The sequence below is a fragment of the Ceratotherium simum genome, chromosome 9 (genome assembly GCF_057802395.1).
Source record: "Ceratotherium simum simum isolate JZ-2026a chromosome 9, ASM5780239v1, whole genome shotgun sequence".
Lineage (NCBI taxonomy): Eukaryota > Metazoa > Chordata > Mammalia > Perissodactyla > Rhinocerotidae > Ceratotherium > Ceratotherium simum.
In genome coordinates, this window is record NC_141908.1 from 30,921,378 (window position 1) to 30,940,544 (window position 19,167).

Consider the following 19,167-nt stretch of genomic DNA (forward strand, 5'->3'; position numbering starts at 1 on the left):
GGCTATAATTTCCATTTTATAAGGAAAGAAATTTTAAAACTTGCCCAGGGTCACAAGCTAATAAAGGGTAGAGCTACATAGCTTCTCAATACTGTAATTAATTTAAATAAAACCCTATTTTAGACTTTCAGGTTGTTTCCAGTATAGTTTTTGGCTATTTGAAGTAATACTCATGGTTCTGTGGATTGACATTCTAGGCTAGACTCAGCTGGGCCAGCTGATCCCTGTTCCACGTGGCGTTGGCTGGGCTCACTTACACAGCTGGGGCCTCAGCTAGACTGGCTGGACCAGCTGGACTTCTCTCTCTCCACGTGGTCTCTCATCCTCAAGGGGGCTAGTTCAGGTTATTCATGTGACAGTGGCATTCCAAGAAGCAAGAGTGGAAGATGCAAGGCCTCTTGAGGTCTAGGGTCAGAACTTAAACAGAAGCACATCCATCACATTCCACTGGTCAAAGCAAATCACAAGGCCAGCCCAGAATCCAAGTGTGGAGTAGTAAATTCCACCTCCTGATGGAAGGAGCTACAAAATATTTGTGGCCAATTGCACTCTAGTATACTCAGCATTTAGTTCTCTGAAGGCTTCTATGTGACTACAGTGTTTAAGTTGCTGAACCTTTGTAGCAAGAAATGGCCTGATACAGATAATCCTCCTGACTGTAGATGGGCATAGGCCAGGATGCTTGTTACCTTGACTCTGAAGACTGGCCTCACTCTCGGGAGCCTATCCTTTTACCTTCAGAGCTTATGAAAAAATGTAGCCTTCCTACATGAATGTGATCCCTCATGCACAGGTTGTGAACTTTTACATTTTTCTGCACTGAAAGGGCAAGGACGTCTGGAACCAGAGAGCTTCATTGATTAGGACAGGAAAGTTGTGCTTAAGGTATCCTGATACAACTGTATAAAACAAATGTAAATGTACTGGGGGTAGCTTGGGGTTAGTAAGTAGAGCTTGAGAGGGGCATTAGGTCTCTTACAGAAGATGTATCTGAGAGGTAGAAGAGGTGGCTGCACAGTGAAGATAAGAACCAAATGGAAATAATAACAAGAGTGAAAATGGGGCTAATCTATTTGAAGGTTTTTAAATAATGAAAAAGGATATAACTGCAAGATAAGTGTGCTCCTAAACAAAAAATGCATAGCTTGAATAAATAGGTGAAAGGTGAAACAGATGGGAAGATTGAATGGGGAAACTGGCTAAGTGCTGTGAAGGAACTGTTTGAATAATTGATAGGTGGGTGAAAGATGATTGTAAAGGGGAAATGTCATTTAGGGTTACTCTAACAAGCATAATTTAACTAATAATGATGGAAAGATTATGAGTATATCCTTTTATTATCCAATCAAATGATAATTATGCTGTAGCCACTCAGACATTACTCTCCAAAATGCTAATATTGATGTTATTTTTTAAATCCAATCATATCTGTTCTTGTGTGTATATATTATTTTGGAATTTAAGTATAGAGGTAAGTTTTATATGAGACTTGTTCTCGGTTGGAGAACATGAAGCACTCACTCTTGGAAATGTAGGAATGGAATGGACTTCTTATTTAACTTTAAATATTTCATGAACTAAGTTTATAATCATAGTATAAAAAGTATAAATGATGATTAAGACTTACATAACATATTAAATATTGATGTTTTACCTAATTTACATAGTCTCACCTTGATAAATGAATAGTTCATTGGGTATTTATTCTGTCCTACTGTATATCCAAGTAACAGCACAAGATCAATGTGTGATGTCATTATAAACATTTTAATAGAGTTTACTCCTGATACCACATGGCTCAAAAATCAATTCATTATTTTTACCATTAATAAAATTTGTGAGTCATTATTCAGAAAAAATTATGACATTTGATGTTATTCAGAAAGATTTATGAAGGAGAGCTACTTACTTATTTTCATGATGTCATATTCTCTGATATTTACTTTGCATGGTGTTTTGGGTATAACTTTTAAAATATACATTTAACGCTGCATAAAGTCGTGAGTTTATTCTTAGGTTGACAAGAATGTCAGTAAGGCAGATTGAGGAAAAAAAGGTCTATTGTGTTAATTAACATCCTGTTGAAATATATTTAATTTCTATATTGTTGCATTCATTTATTTTAGTGGTTCCTTTATTAATCCAATTAAAGTGTGTATATAAACTACTTAATAAGTAAAACTGATGTACTTACAAATAAAGCATAAATTTAGCATATTAATTTTCTTAGAAGCTCTATCATGCTTTTTCTACACAGAAATTATCACCCAGAGATTGTGAGACCATTTGGAAAAATCTAGAGCAAAAAAATCCTTTGTATACTTTGTCAACATGCACACTCATTGACTTCTCTTGGCTTCTTTTAAAAACTTCTCTTTCATTTTAGACACATGTTGCTAAAACTTTATAAGCCTACATGGTAAAAATCAGAGTATAAAATTGTGTTGACTAATTAGAATATGCATAATCTTCAGGAAGTATTTAGGTCCCTCCTGCAAGGTCCCTGCTCTGAGGGAGCTTACATTCCTATGGGGAGAGATAGTCAATAAACAAACAAATAAGAAAAAAAGATTGGATAATAAGAGGTATCAGTACATTAACAAAGTGTGAGAGAGAACCTAGAGTTTTACAGCATAGTCTCTTGAGGAGGTGACATCTAATTTGAATTCTGCTTGGTCAGAAGAAACTAATGTAAAGAAGTAAATCAAGTCACTAAAATTCAATTCACCAAAAGCCAGTTCTCATAGAATAATTTGCATATTGAAAGGAAGCAGGAAAATTAAAACATTGATAGAATTATGGCATATATCCTCCTCAGAACACACATACACACAGACACACCCCACTTCTTGAATTTCATTATGATCGCTACCAGAATTGTTTGTGAAATAAATTTAAATTATATCATAAGATCTATCCTTGATTCTGAGTGTTAATGAGATGGAGGTGACTTTCATATCACAAATTCTTTTCAGATTTAACCTGTGTCTATTGGGCTTAAGCCAAACAGTATAAACAAGGTGAGTCATAATGGAATCTTTAGGAGAGGTGAAGGGAAAATGTTGTGGATGTGTAGTTTTTTTATGTTAAATTTGGAAAGAAGGAGAAACTGTCGTTTTTATAATACAAACTATAAAAATAAAGCTTGACTAAATCTTGAAAGATAGGTCTATATAGAAAATAATGTTATCAGAGTCTTGGAGGCAAGTAGAATAGATTTTCATATTTAGCAAAAGAGGGCATGCATAGGTTTCAAAAGTTTGAGAAACGTAGTGTGATTTGCTTTCCTAAAACTACCCTCCTGGCACTTTAAGAAATTTACCAAGGGCCCTAAAATTATGCAATTCTGTTTTAGCAAATAATTCTAAGTGAATTATCAAAATGGTCATAGATTTGTGCACAGGAATATTAATCTCAGATTTATTTGTACAGTCATGCATCAGTTAACCGGGGTACATTTTGAAAAATGTGCCATTAGATGATTTTGTCATTGTGCTAACATCATAGAGTGTACCTACACAAACCTAGATGGTATAGCCAACTACACACCTAGGCTATATGGTATTAATCTTATGGGACCACGGTTCTATATGCAGTCTTGTCGTTGGCCCAGACGTCATTATGTGGTGCATGGCTGTAATTGTGAATATTTAGGAGAAAATCTATGTCCACAAAAGGGAAGTAAGTAAATAAATTATATATATCTATCTAAGAAAATTGTATCCAGTAATTAAAAATCATATTTTGGAAAAATATTTAATGCCATAGTAAATTAAGGGTCAGGATGAAGATAAAGCATAAAGTGGTAGTGATTCACTATTTAAGGAAAAAGACACGCTTATTCATAGAAAAACTTTGGAATCAGTACAACTACTTTGGAGAGCAATTTGGCAGTAAAGTTGAAAATGTGTAGACCATACAACCCAACATTAATATGATTGATATACCAATAGATGAATAGTTGTATAATCATGTGATAGAATACTATTCAGATGTTAAAAATTAATGAATTGGGGGCCTGCCCGGTGGCGTAGTGGTTAAGTTCACGCGCTTCGCTTTAGTGGCCCAGGGTACATGGGTTCGGATCCCAGGAGCAGACCTACACACTGCTTATCAAGCCATGCTGTGACAGGCATCCCACATATAAAGTAGAGGAAGATTGGCACGGATATTAGCCCAGAGCCAATCTTCCTCAACTAAAAGAGGAGGATCGGCAACAGATGTTACCTCAGGGCTAATCTTCCTCACAAAAAAAAAAAAAAAAAAACAATTAATGAGTTGGATCTATATATCTGTACCAGAAATAGATCTATATATCTCAACAGAGATAGCTCTCAAAACAATGATGAATTTAAAGAAGGAAGTTGCAGAATGATATATAGTAGTATTTATGTAAAATTTTAAAAACGTATAATAATGCCAAATGTTGTTTACATGTACACATATGGCGCATAAACATATAAAAACATAGCCTGGAAGGATACAGACCAGAATCGTGATTATGGTTGCCCTTAGGGTGGAAGGGAGGAGAATATTACTAAAAAGAGAAATGGGGTGTTGATGGGGGATAGTATTTAACTTCATCTGTAATATTTTCTAAGTCTTTTATTTTAAAAAGTAAGCAAAACTGACAAAATGCTTACATTGTGAATTTGGAATAGTAGTTCATTGTTTATTATATTAAACTTCTTTTTATGTGTGCTTTTAAGACTTTCTAAAAACAATGATTAAAAGAAGGTACATCCGTGTTTGCAGTGGTTATATTCAGCAATGAGATTACAGTTCAGTTTTTATTTTTATCTTCAAATTTCTCTGAATTTTCCAATTTCACAAAATGATTGTTGAGAAAATCAGTGCCACTTACACATATATAAATGATAACTATATAGTTACTCGGCCTCTGCTCTATGAGGGGTTCCTAAGGCCCTTATAGTTGAGCTGCCTCTAGAAGGATGACATGTCAGCAACAAAAGGATGACCCTCCCAGGGACAAAGGGAAGTGAGGGCTGGCTGCCCACACGGTGTGGAGATCTAAAACCCACCATGTCCTGGGAAGAGAGGCAGGGACGTTAGTCTAGGCTAGTGGGTCTCAAACTCGGGCGTGCATCAGAATCATTTAGAGGGCTTGTTAAAAAACATGTTGCCCCCTAGAGTTTCTAATTCAGGAAATCTGAGGTCAGGGTTGTGAATTTGCATTTCTGACAAGTTCCACTTGTTATTGATGATAATGATGCTTGTCCCAGGACCACGCTTTGAGAACTGCTGGTCTAAGCAAAACCCAGCCATCAGATATTTGTATTTTTGATTACTGAAATGTAAGGGAGACATTTGGCAGGAATCACTTTAATGTTATTATCTGGCAGATCCACAAATTACTTAATGGAGCAACCAGCCAGTCTCGGGGAAGTTGGAGTCACATGCAGGAGCAGACAGACCAAAAAAAATAGGCATCAAATGGTCAGAAAGCTCAAAAGTAGGGAAAATGAGAGCTGGTCCAATCTAATGATCAGAGACCACTGAAGAGATTTCTTTAGGAAAAGCAGGGATGAGCTTTTCCTCATGAGCATGAATGAGCATGAAAATGAGCATGAGCATGAATGAGCATGAAATGGGACTGTAAAAAAACAGGTTCAGTCATCAGGGTCTGTTGCTGTTTGATAAAACCGGGAATCCAGGAGGGCACAAAATTCATATCTCTTTCACATCTTTCACTATTACTGGGTACTGCACTAGGCGGGAACTTCTTAAGAAAGAGAGACTGACCCTTCCTTGCTCTCTCCATCCTTTCTTGTCCTCCCTCTCTCTTTCTTTTCTGTTCTTCCGCACTGAGCAGCTCTTTAGTGCCAAACATTACACTGGGCTTTGGATAAAGTAGTGTCTTACCATCTTTGTACTCCAGCACATAGCACAGTACCTAGTACATAGTAGCTGCTCACTAACTGTTGAACGAAACATGAATAAACACATACATGATCAGCAGAGGTCATGGTTAAAGGTGCAGTGAGTGGAAGACAGAATTAGGATACTATGCCGGCAACTGGTCATTTCTGTGAGAAGCACAGATACAGTGGAGTGGGCCCAGCATTGCAGATTACCAGCTTGAGACACCATTGGGAATGTTACTACTTGGCACTTTTCTTTATACCCCAAATTTTTCCCAATACATTTTTGCTACTTTTCTCATTGCCTGCCAGTGTTTCTCACACTCGTACCCATGGTTCCTGACTTGTAGGTAAATGAGTATACTTCATTATAACACCTGTAACCTGTCTCAGGACTGAGGCTGCAAATAAGGCATATGTTGAATACATGATGCCTTTTACTATAAGGCATTCTCCTGCTTTCCCAATGAAGAGATCCAAAACAAGGTTTGAGGCTAACAAATATATAGACTTTTAGGAATGTAGCTTAAGTAGTTGTCTATTTACACTGTTTAATTTTTCGATTAAGTTATATGTACATATTTAAAACATATTATCTAAAATAATTTTTATTTAAATTTTTTGAAACAATTTGAGTACTTCTATATGAATCTTAAGTCATTTAACACAGTTTTCTGGAGCATATCACCTTCACTTCCATTTAAGTTGTTTGAGATATAGCATTTTTTAATCTGGGGATGATGCTATCACTGTTAAGTTATTATTACAAACAACAAGTCCCACTCGTATAACACTACAACAGTTTTTTTCATTCACCCTTAGTGTAGTTTCACAAGTCCCACAATGTAATCACACACTATATGTTAAATTGATTATAAAAAGACTGTTTACGGCAACCAATAATGCTAGCAACTGTGACATCACTTTCTCCACCAGGATTAAGTAGTAAATCTTTTTTAAAATTTATTTGCCATCTTTTTTTATTTAATAGTTCCATTGGGGCTGGCCCGGTGGCGCAGGCGGTTAAATGTGCATGCTCCGCTGCAGCGGCCCGGTGTTCCCCGGTTCGGATCCCGAGCGTGCACCAACGCACCACTTGGCAAGCCATGCTGTGGCGGCGTCCCATATAAAGTGGGGGAAGATGGGCACAGATGTTAGCCCACGGCCAGTCTTCCTCAGTGAAAAGAGGAGGACTGGCAGTTGTTAACCCAGGGCCTGTCTTCCTCACAAAAAAAAAAAAAAATAGTTCCATTAAGATGACCTCTTATAAGCATTCCACGCTAGCATTGATTGCTCCAGTTTCAGGCCAGTATATCTTCCCCAAACAGCACCTTGTGACTCAATAAAGGAATTAGGAGAGTACCCCATAATAGAAGGGAATTAGTAAATTTGACTATAAAGCACCTCCCACCCTTATATTCAAGAACGGTGGGGAAAAACCTTTGCTTATATTTGGAAATGTACTGTAAGTTTGTTTCCTTTTAATTTTTTCTTTTTAAAAAAAGAAACCTTTTCTTCTTTAGGCCAATATGATGATTAGAAAAGTAAATTATAGGGTTATGCAGAATTAAGGAGTGATCAAATGTGATTGGATTAACACACAGCTTTTCAGTTGTCAGGTCATGAGAAGTGATAGATATATTTTTATTGTGAGTTAGAAGGAGGTTGTATGTGTGTGTGTCTAATGCCATAATTGCGGGTCTATCTCTAGTAGTTAGAAAGTTGCATGTGGTGAAGAGGAAGCAAATTGGTTCAACTGGAGTAAGTGGATCAAGTTGGAAGGAGAAAACAAGTTGAATTTGACACGCGATTTTGACAGCAGAGAATATCAAAGTGGTTTGGTACACTTAGCAGTTATTCTGTTTTTACAAGTGTGCAGTTTCTCTGTTTTTCAACATTAAATATACAGTTTACATATTTACACGTTTCAGGCTACATTATTGGAATTTTGAAGACATGAAAACATCAGATGAACCAGCCTGCAACATCTTGAATTCAGATTGGAAGATGAAGAGAAAGTTTAAAGAATGTGGCCTATGAAGGCGGGTAGTACCTGGAAATATTAACCAACTCACACTGTAAAAATGAGACCCATTTCTAAACATTAGAGGTTATTTTAGTCCAACGTCAAAGTTCAAGACAAAATGTTGAACTAAAAACTTTATACTCCTCCCCTCCCCCACTTCAGACAGGTACCAGCATTGTTGAATATGATTTTCCTTAGTCAGAAACACTCATTTTTACCCATGTAGACCATCCTTAGGAATTAAATATTGGTTATTTAATGTAGATTATAATGGGAGACTGATTTTTTCCACAATGGCAGATTTCAAGGACTTGGTTCCAAACTGAGCCGAAGCTTCCCAATGCATTTTGTACAGTCTGGGAAAAACTGTGCTGCATTGGCCATTTTTGAAGGCCATCATGCCCTGTAATATAAGGATATCATCTTATTGCTGATATCTTTGGAGAGTCCCAAGCAGACACAGAAAATGAATGGAGGCAAGGAATGTGACGGAGGGGACAAGGATGGAGGTGTTCCAGCAATACAAGTTCCTGTGGGTTGGCAGCGTCGTGTGGATCAAAATGGAGTGCTTTATGTCAGGTGAGCCCTTATTATTACCTTTGTTACCTCCAAGTTTGCAGTCCCCAAAGTAAGGAGGCAGAGTCTGTTCTTCTTTGAGGGAAAAAATATCGTGACTGACAGCATCTCAAATAAATTTGATTCAATGATCTTCGAGCTAGAAATGTTTTGAGTTTTTTTATTCTGTACTATTTTGCAATGTAAATTGCCTTAGGTTACCAGAGAGAATTTTTGTGCATTACTTGTGTTTGTATAAGGTGTCATTCTGCTTATCTCTGCAACAAGGATAAAGAAAAATATGAAGTTTTCTAAAAGAAACATATAAGCATCATTACCACATTCACAGGAGAATAAAATACTGGAAATAGACCCAATGTCTCTTGACAATATTATTCTGCCTTCATAGTGCCTCAGCTTGCTTTTCTAATGTAAAGTTGTGTATTTTTTATCTGTAAGTAGTTTCAATTATTAGACTTCTTAATACCTGATATTAACTAAAAATAATTTCTGTATTTTTCTGCACAGTTTTTTAACCTATTCTTTTGCATATAACGGTAAAAAAGGAAAAGTCATGTTGAAGATGGCTCGTCATCTCACAAGTAAAAATTATACAAATAAAACACAGATGCCTGCTCTTTTAACTTTTGATGGCATATGTCTCCTGTAGAACAAGTTGAATGGAATCACTGAACTGCTGGCAAGAAGTTTTAGTCTTTAATATTAAATAATTGGCACCTAAGTTCCTTACTTTAAGTTTTTCAGTAAGTATGTGAAAGGTTAGGATACCATAAAGTTTTCTTTGTGATGTAATAAGAAAAAACTATTGGAAATAGACTTAAACTTTTTAAAAGATATCACACTGCATCATTACATTAATGCTATTAACTTTCAATGGGGTTATTTGTATCCAAGCTGCAACGGACTTCTCCATTTGTGCAAAGATGTATTTATATGAATGAGGTATTTTCCATTATAGAGACACAAACAACTTTATGCCATAACAACTCAGAAAGTCAGTTCAGGTTCTATCCTGGGTTGGTTGGTTTGTTTTGTGTAAGGTCTTTCTTGAGGTAAATTTAATTGAAATTCTTTTGCACATAAGTTTTTTTGTTTCTGTAATATTAAAGATGTGCTTGGTATTAATTGGAGTGAAGGGATAAGAAAGCAGGAAATGTGGAGCCGGTTCCATGGTAGATAAGATGGACAAGGACACATGGAATAACTTCCTCAAAGTGTTCCTATTGCCACTGCTGTTAACAAACTGCCAGAAATACTTTGTTATAAATATACTACAACAAGATGTCATTGTTATTATTCATATTTATGACTGTTCTGGTTTGTGAGGAGCAAATACATTCAGTTTAGAGCAAATGACTCTAAAATCTTGATTTTTGTATTTTTTTTTGCTTCGTCTTCATCTCTATGAAAGATAAATCAGCTTTTCAAATTGCTGAGAGTGAAGTTAAACCAAGTTAAGTCTGGGAATCTGCTAATTGTCTTGTTTATGATTTTCGAAGTCTGACTGGACTTCACTGTCTGTTACTGTGCGTTTTCCAAATCCAAATCTGTACACTAAGAATTATTTTGGAAACTAACTTTGCCAGATGAGCTAAGACCTTCAAATTAAATTAAGCCAGCATGGGCTTGATTTGTTTATCTATAACTGGTTAAATTACTGCTTAAACGTGTATAGGAGGCTAGCCCTCCTTCTATTGCTCCCTTCTCAATGTGCAGTTTGCTTGTAATTTTTAGGTTAGTCTCCAGCTGCTTCTGCCTCAGGGTGGCATTGAGGCTACACATTAAATTTCCCACCTGCTTCCAATCTTCTAAGCTTTATCTATGCCGTAAGACTTGTAACTATTTTTTATGGTAATTATTACTCCCAAAAGTTAATTAAAGAGCTACAACTGAAGGAAAGGACCCACTGACTGATTGAGAGGAAGTGTTTTTAAAGTGTCTAGAGTAAATACTCTAATAGAATTCAGGAATTCTTGTCCTCAGGTTTAATGTTACAATTAAATTCCTCTAGGATTCAGTCTGTACACTTTCTTTAACTGTAAAATGTTAGGCAGTTTCTTTTCATAAAATTCATGAATTGTTCACTTGATAACTGTTTGGTGATTTTGTTTTATCGAGATTAGCAGATCTCCAAAAACATCTTGTTGCCCCTACTGCTGGAGTGGAACTCAATTCTGTAATAAGGGAATTGTTATTCTTCATATATCATCTGAAAAAATTTGTTAGCCTAAATAAGTGAAGGAGTGAGTTGACAAAGTTGAGGATTTTAATTGAGATTTTCTACATGCATAAGTCACTTATATGATTGTCCATAAATAAAATACGAATTGCATTTTAAAACTGGTTATAGATACAAAACTACTACCTCTGTTTTTGTAGAAGCAGAATAGTCTATCCCCAGTAGTGTAATGTTTCGTATACGAAATGGAGAGTATTGTTTCTGGATAAATTTGATCCGAAAGCTTAAGTGAAGGTTTTGGTAAATAGATATTCCTGGTAAAATCTATGGTAAAAGATATTCTTGAATGAAAAGTATAGAATCATGTTCAAAGCATAATGTGCATTTAACTTGTAAAATCAATAGATTAATAATAAAAGTCCTAAAATGCAAATTGCCCATTCTAAACTAATCCTCATTGTAATTGAAAATCAAAGACTTATCCCGTCATCTGAATTAGTACCTAATCTGTAGGTGTGAGCTTGATCAGTATTCACATATCATACTGACTTTTGTGACCCGAAGAGTAATAACATTGAGAGCACTACCCAGTTACCAGCCAGAAGATCTGCAAGGCACCTTTCTGCTACCTAAAACCATTATTTCCTTAAGACTTCCCCATCCTTTGTCTGCTCCACTTGGCTCCTCTCTTCTTGTCAGTACGATTTGGCTCTTCAGTATAATTTGAGTTGGGCCACACTGGTCTAACTTCAAAGAACACATGGATGAGGGAGAAAAAAGAAAAACCTGTTTTTACATAGGGACAACTTGGTTCTAGACTTCAAGATTAAAGGGAAGAACTTGTTAGCTCCGACTTTTGTAGACATAGCAACTTTCTGGTTTGACCTCCAACGTGTTTCTAAATTTCAGTTTTTCCTCAGACAGCTTTAAAAGTAGATCTTCTAGTTATAAAATGATAATGATTACTTTCATGTAGTTTTTTTGTTCCTTTCTTGCCTCTTCTGTCCTTTCTTAAGAATAGCATTTTTACCATCCTTAGTCCACTCTTGGTTTTCAAAATAGTTTTATTTAATTTTCTATGAAGATCTGTATTTTTCTGAGAAATATTTTGGTTCGAAAGAAAGAGCAAGAGCGTTAAAGGCTATAATTTAGTAGCTAACATAATATTGACAAAGAAAATGCTTTTCCTTAGTAGGAAAATATCCTGTGAAGGACAGTAAGACTATAAATTATGCCTTTTTTTCATATAATATGTGCAGTCAGAATTATTTCCTGATGTTTTTTTAAACTATTTTTACAGTCCCAGTGGGTCTTTGTTATCTTGCTTGGAGCAGGTTAAAACATACCTGCTTACTGACGGAACATGCAAGTGTGGCTTGGAATGTCCTCTTATTCTTCCCAAGGTAACCATTTCACAATAGATCTATCAGCAGTTTTTTATTTTTTAGGTGTTTCATATATTTGCTTTTCTCATTTGGCAATTCATTTTTATATTACTTCTCCAATAATATATGCAGTTTAAAGTCTTTATCTAATTAGATATCTTTTGCATGCGTTTTGGAATGCTTAAAGATTGTAGAAAATAGTTCAAATCCAAGAATCATTTTCAAAGGTAACAAACCTATGTTTATATTAAATATTTCATTAAAACCTCTTTTGCACCTTTTTATTAGAGCTATACCTATGCTCACTATTTAATAGTGCAATATTTTCTTTCCCTGCTATAACTGCTCAATCTGCAATGTTGTTTTTAGCACTGGTGTTGATAAATCTGCCACAAACGTTTCTAAACTCACAAAGCTGAACCCTGCTAGCCAAAACATGAAACTGTTTTACTCCTTTGCAAGGTAAAAAGTAAAATCGTTTTAAATGATAAAATATTATTTACTATGGAAACAGGTCGTGTTCTCTGAATATCTATTATAGTGCTAATCTAAAATAGTTCTAAAAACTAAAGATTAATGGATAACTTTTCCTTTTTATTTGTGTGTCCTCTCATTCCACAAAGGCATTTGAAATAGCTTACAAGTATATACACAATAAATAAGATTTTTTTAATAAAGTAATAGATTTTTTTAAATAGGTTTAAAAGTAATATTAATAGAATAATAAAATAAAGCCAGAGGAAAAGTTAGCTTGTAGCAATGTCAGCTTTTAGAGTTTTTCAACTGTACTTTGTCTGTTTTTGTACTGTTATAACATCAGGAAGTATCTAAAATTGGGGACATTATCAGATATTATACATTTCCATATATTTATCTTGGCTATCTTAGAATTAGGATAATTTTCACTATTTGCCACTAAAATCCATGAGTTCAGCAGAAGTATTTATTAAGTTATATAAATTTGCTTTTCTTAAATTTAAAAACTTGAGAAAGTTTTATTCAGATTTATAGCTTAATCTATGCAAAACTTTTTTTTTAGCAAAGGGATCTTTTTATTTAACGGTTTTACAGACATATTCTAAACAAAGGCTATGCTTTTTCCAGGTGTTTAATTTTGATCCTGGAGCTGCTGTGAAACAGAGAACTGCAGAAGATGTTAAAGCAGATGAAGATGTCACAAAGCTCTGCATACATAAAAGAAAAATCATTGCAGTGGCAACACTTCATAAAAGCATGGAAGCCCCACATCCTTCTCTGGTGCTCACCAGTCCTGGAGGAGGAACAAGTATGTAATAGGGTGAAGGCTTTAGGAATGTCCCTTCCCCACTCCTCTCCCGGGGAAGGAGTTGCGAGAAATCACTTTGCCAAGCATTTTCTGAGTCCACTTTTCAAACACGCACAATGCTTTTAAAGTTATGTATGTTTTCTCATTTTATTACAAATAGCAAATTAGTTCTGAAAAATTCCTGTGATATTGTCTCCCAAAATTTCCTATCCAAACTGTCTAGTTAAACAAGCAGAATAAACACTAATTAGCACATACAAAATGTATGCAGGTATGTAGAGCTGGGCTTACAGAAGAGAAAGTGCCACTGATTTTTAGGAAACAAGTATAGCCTTTTTCCTAGGGCTGGATTGGAACATGTGGTATCAAGTCCTCAAATGCAACTAACAATGTTTTCAAGAACTAGCAGTGTTATTCTTTCAGTTATTTAATAGCCATTTATTAAACACCTACTAACAGAAATCACCTTGCCAGGAACTTTCTGTATGTCCCCCAACACACATGCATGCACACATGCTTTCGTTTTTTAAAAATTTCAAAGCTATGAGAAAATTACATGAACAGTTCATTGAGTACCCATGTACCCTTCACCTAGATTCACCAGTTAACATTTTGTTGCAGAAGTTGCAGATATTGTGACAATTCATCCCTAAATATTTCAACACACAAGGACATTCCTCTACATAAACCATAGTCTATCACATTCAGGAAATTTAACACTGATATAATATTATTATCTAATATGCAGTCTATATTTGAATTTCTCCAATTGTCCTAATAATTTCTTATTTTTTTTTAATCTAGTCTTTTTGAAATCCAGGATGCAATCAAAGATTGTGCGCTGCACTTAGTTGTTACATTTCTTTAATTTACGTCAATGCCCCAGTCTTTTTAAATCTTTCATGACGTTGACGTGTTTGAAGAGTCCGGGCCAGTTTTACAGGATGTTCCTCAATTTGGATATGCCTGATTGTTTCCTCATATTTATTCTCAGGTTAAACACATTTTGGTAGGAACGCTGCATACGTCATGTTACGTCCTCATTAGGAGGCACATAATATCAGTTTATCCCATGTTGATATCATTAAGTTTGATTGCTTAAAGTTATGTCCATCTGAATTCTCCGTTGTTAAGGTACCCTTTCCCTTTATGATTAATGTGTAATCTGTGGAATTATATTTCAAGACTAAGGAACTTCTTTTTGTAATGAGTTAGAATATGAACTCCCTCTAAATTACAATCTACTTAACACTTGAATAGTAATTCAGGATAAATATGCTAAGTGCCAAAGTATTTTTTTTTTTGGTGAGGAAGATTAGCCCTGAGCTAACATCTGTTGCCAATCCTCCTCTTTTTGCTGAGGAATATTGGCCCTGGGCTAACTTCTGTGCCCATCTTCCTCTACTTTATATGTGGGACGCCTGCTACAGCATGGCTTGATAAGTGGTGTTTAGGTCCATGCCCAGGATCTGAACCTGCGAACTCCAGGCCACCAAAGTGGAGTGCATGAACTTAACCACTACGCCGCTGGGCTGGCCCCCTGCAAAGTATTTTTTCTATGAAGAATAAGTGATATTGTTTTGCAGAGTTCTGAAAAATAGAGATGATGAGTGTAACCTGTAGTGATCAGAGAAGGCTTTATGGAAGAACTCAAGATTTGAACCGTCCCTGGAAAATGATAGGATTTAGACATCTGAGACAAAATAAGAAAATTCTTGTCCGGAATGAGTAGCATAATTAAGGGATGCTGTGGAACCTAATCTGACTTGAGTGGAAGATTAAACCTGTATAGGTAAATTGAGGCCAAATTATTGACAGCCTTAGATGCAAAGAGGAGCAGTTGCGACATAATACAGTTATTTAAAGATTCACACTTACAACTCGTGTGAAGAGGGCAGGGAGAGAAAAGTTTAGCAATTATTAACCGAGAGCTCCTTTCCAATAACCTTCTAACCTTTAAACTTTAACAGGAGTGATCAGAAAAAATTGCTCTACTAAGGTATGTAAGAAAAAAATCTTTTAGGGTATTTTTCTTTTTCTTCTCATGAGCTACATTTTTTAAGTTAAAAGATATTGTAACAATTTAAAGACATTTAATAGTAATAAATTATTTAAAATTTACCATTATCTTGCCACCTTGATGGAACTCTGTTTTCATTTTTGCATATTACCTTGCATGTGTGTTTGCCACATACTCTGCTGCTGTTCGCACATCACATTATACCAAACAATTGTACCTCTCTCTACAGAGTCTGCCTTGTCGCCCTTTTAATGACCTTAATAGAGTCGTCATCTAGGTCCTTTCTTATACCCTGTCTATAGAAGTTTCATTATTGAAATTAAAGGTAAATATTAAACTAGTGCAGGTGTAAGAAATATATCGCTATCCCCTTTTAAAATGGTATACTTTATTGGATTAATTGCTACTCTTTTACTAGCTTCACACATAGCATTTATTTCAATTTTCTAATTTTAAACTATGTTTAAAGGTTCAGCTTTAAATAATTACAAGTTAAGAAGACTCATATATTAGTTTTTACCTCTCTTTATTTTACAAACATAAACATATATTTAGTTTCTATTTATTCTTTCAAAGAGTCAACTTGAATATACAGGAAAGCACTTGATGAGTGCCGAGTATTTACATTTGCCAACTCTTGTAATACTTTAGTTCCTAACTATAACAAAAGAGCAGCATGGCTTTTGTTTGTTTATTTAGTATTCCTGTTATTCTAAAAATGGTAAATATTTTTATCAAAGTATGGAAGAAATCCTTTTTACACCATAGCTATTTTCTAAATTTTATTGAATATAAAAAAATGCCAATGTCTATATTTTTTTAAATTATTTTATTGAGGTCATAATGGTTTATAACATTGTGAAATTTCAGGTGTACATTATTATTTATCAGTTTCTGTGTAGACTACATCATGCTCACCACCAATAGTCTAGTTTTTATCCGTCACCGTACATATGTGCCCCTTTACCCCTTTTGCCTACCCCCTGATCCCCTTCCCCTCTGGTAACCACTAATCTGTTCTCTTTATCCCTGTGTTTATCATCCACATATGAGTGAAATCATACAGTATTTGTCTTTCTCTGTCTAGCTTATTTCATTTAACATAATACCCTCAAGATCCACCCATGTTGTTGCAAATGGGATGATTTTGTCTTTTTTATGGCTGAGTAGTATTCCATTGTGTATATATACCACATCTTCTTTATCCATTCATCAGTTGATGGGCACTTGGGTTGCTTGCACATCTTGGCTGTTGTGAATAATGCTGCAATGAAGATAGGAGTGCATAAATCTCTTTGTATTGCTGATTTCGTGTTCTTTGGATAAATACCCAGTAGTGGTATATAGCTGGAGCATATGGTATTTCTATTTTTAATTTTTTGAGAAATCTCCATACTGTTTTCCATAGTGGCTGCACTAGTTTGCATTCCCACCACCAGTGTATGAGGATTCCTTTTTCTGGACATCCTCTCCAACATTTTTTATTTTTTGTCTTGTTAATTATAGCCATTCTGACAGATGTAAGGGGATATCTCATTGTTGTTTTGATTTGCATTTCCCTAATAATTAGTGATGTTGAACATCTTTTCATGTGCCTCTTGGCCATCTGTGTATCTTCTTTGGAAAAATGTCTGTTCATATCCTCTGCCCATTTTTTGATTAGGTTATTGTTTTTTTGTTGTTGAGTTATATGAATTCTTGATATAGTTTGGAAATTAACCCCTTGTTGGAATATGATTTGCGGGTTGTCTTTTGGGTTGGAATATGATTTTGGGTTGTCTTTTCATTTTGTTCATGGTTTCCTTGCCTTGCAGAGCTCTTTAGTCTGATGTAGTCCCATTTCTTTTTTTCTTTTCTTTCCCTTGCCTGAGTAGGCATGGTATTCGAAAAGATGCTGCTAAGACTGATGTCAAAGAGTGTACTACCTGTATTTTCTTCTATAAATTTTATGGTTTCAGGTCTTACATTCAAGTCTTTAATCCATTTCAAGTTAATTTTTGTGTATGCTGTAAGATAATGTCTACTTTCATTCTTTTGCATGTGGCTATCCAGTTTTCCCAGCACCATTTATTGAAGAGACTTTCCATTCTCCATTGAATGTTCTTGGCTTCTTTGTCAAAGATTAGCTGTCTGAATATGTGTGGTTTTATTTCTGGGCTTTCAATTCTGTTCCATTGATCTGTGTGTCTGTTTTTGTGCCAGTACCATGCTGTTTTGATTATTATAGCTTTATAGTATATTTTGAAGTCAGAGATGGTGATGCCTCTAGCTTTGTTCTTTTTTCTCAGGATTGCTTTAGCTATTTGGGGTCTTTTGTTGTTCCACATAAATTTTAGGATTCTTTGTTCTATTTCCATGAAGAAGGTGATTGGGATTCCGATTGGGATTGCATTGGATCTATAGATTGCTTTAGGTAATATGGACATTTTAACTACATTTATTCTTCCAGTCCATTAGCATGGAATATCTTTCCATTTCTTTAGGTCTTCTTCAATTTCTTTCAATAATGTCTTATAGCTTTCAATATATAGATCTTTCACCTCCTTGGTTAAATTTATTCCTAGATATTTTGTTGTTGTTGTTGCTATTGTAGATGGGATTGTCTTCTTGACTTCTCTTTCTGCTAGCTTGTTATTGGAGTATAGAAATGCAACTGATTTTTGTAGTTTTATTTTGTACCCTGCAACTTTCCTGTAGTTGTTGATTATTTCTAAGAGTTTTCTGGTGGATTCTTTAGGATTTTCTATATATAAAATCATGTCATCCGCAAACAGCGAGACTTTTACTTCTTGCTTTCCAATTTGGATCCCTTTTATTTCTTTTTCTTGCTTAATTGCTCTGACCAAAACCTCCAGTACTATGTTGAATAGGAGTGGCAAGAGTGGACACGCTTCTCTTGTTCCTGTTCTCAGAGGGATGGCTTTCAGTTTTTCACCATTAAGTTTGATGTTGGCTATGGGTTTGTCAAATATGGCCTTTATTATGTTGAGGTACTTTCCTTCTATGCCCATTTTATTGAGAGTTTTTTATCATAAATGGATGTTGGATCTTGTCAAATGCTTTCTCTACATCTGTTGAGATGATCCTGTGATTTTTATGCCTCATTTTGTTAATGTGGTGTATCACATTGATTGATTTGCGGATGTTGAACCATCCCTGCGTTCCTAGTATAAATCCTACTTAGTCATGGTGTATGATCCTTTTAATGTATTGCTGTATTTGATTTGCCAATATTTTGTTCAGGGTTTTTGCATCTATTTCATCAGCAATATTGGCCTGTAATTTTCCTTTTTTGTATAGTCCTTGTATGGTTTTGGTATCAGGGTAGTGTTGGCCTTACAGAATGAGTTAGGAAGCATTCCATCTTCTTCAATTTTTTAGAATAGTTTGAGAAGGACAGGTATTAACTCCTCTTTGAATGTTTGGTAGAATTCTCCAGAGAAGCCATTTGCTCCTGGAATTTTGTTTTTTGGGAGGTTTTTGATTGCTGTTTCAATCTCTGTACTTGTGATTGGTCTATTCAGATTCTCTATTTCTTCTTGATTCAGTTTTGGAAGGTTGTATGAGTCTAAGAATTTATCCATTTCTTCTAGATTATCCAATTTGTTGGCTACAGTTTTTCATAGTATTCTCTTATAATCTTTTGTATTTCTGTGGTATCCATTGTAATTTCTCCTCTTTCATTTTTAATTTTATTTATTTGAGACTTCTCTCTTTTTTTCTTAGTGGGTCTGGCTAAGGGTTTGTCAATTTTGTTTATCTTCTCAAAGAACAAGCTCTTAGTTTTATTGATCCTTTCTATTGTTTTTTAGTC

General features: G+C 35.1%; 1 protein-coding gene across 15 annotated transcripts in view; it reads left to right on the forward strand.

The window, feature by feature from the left end:
* The window catches only part of MBD5 (methyl-CpG binding domain protein 5), a 408,863-nt gene that overhangs the window by 340,501 nt on the left and 49,195 nt on the right, over positions 1-19,167 (forward strand). For 12 of the 15 annotated variants that reach the window (XM_087435146.1, XM_087435150.1, XM_087435153.1 and 9 more), the window contains 3 exons: positions 7,814-8,487; positions 11,964-12,066; positions 13,153-13,333. In XM_087435146.1, coding sequence (XP_087291272.1) covers positions 8,375-8,487; positions 11,964-12,066; positions 13,153-13,333 — 397 coding nt within the window. In that variant the 5' untranslated portion in view covers positions 7,814-8,374. Of the gene's footprint in view, positions 1-2,975; positions 3,021-7,813; positions 8,488-11,963; positions 12,067-13,152; positions 13,334-19,167 lie in introns of those variants that run through there. The other 3 variants (XM_087435151.1, XM_087435149.1, XM_087435157.1) reach the window with 3 other exon arrangements.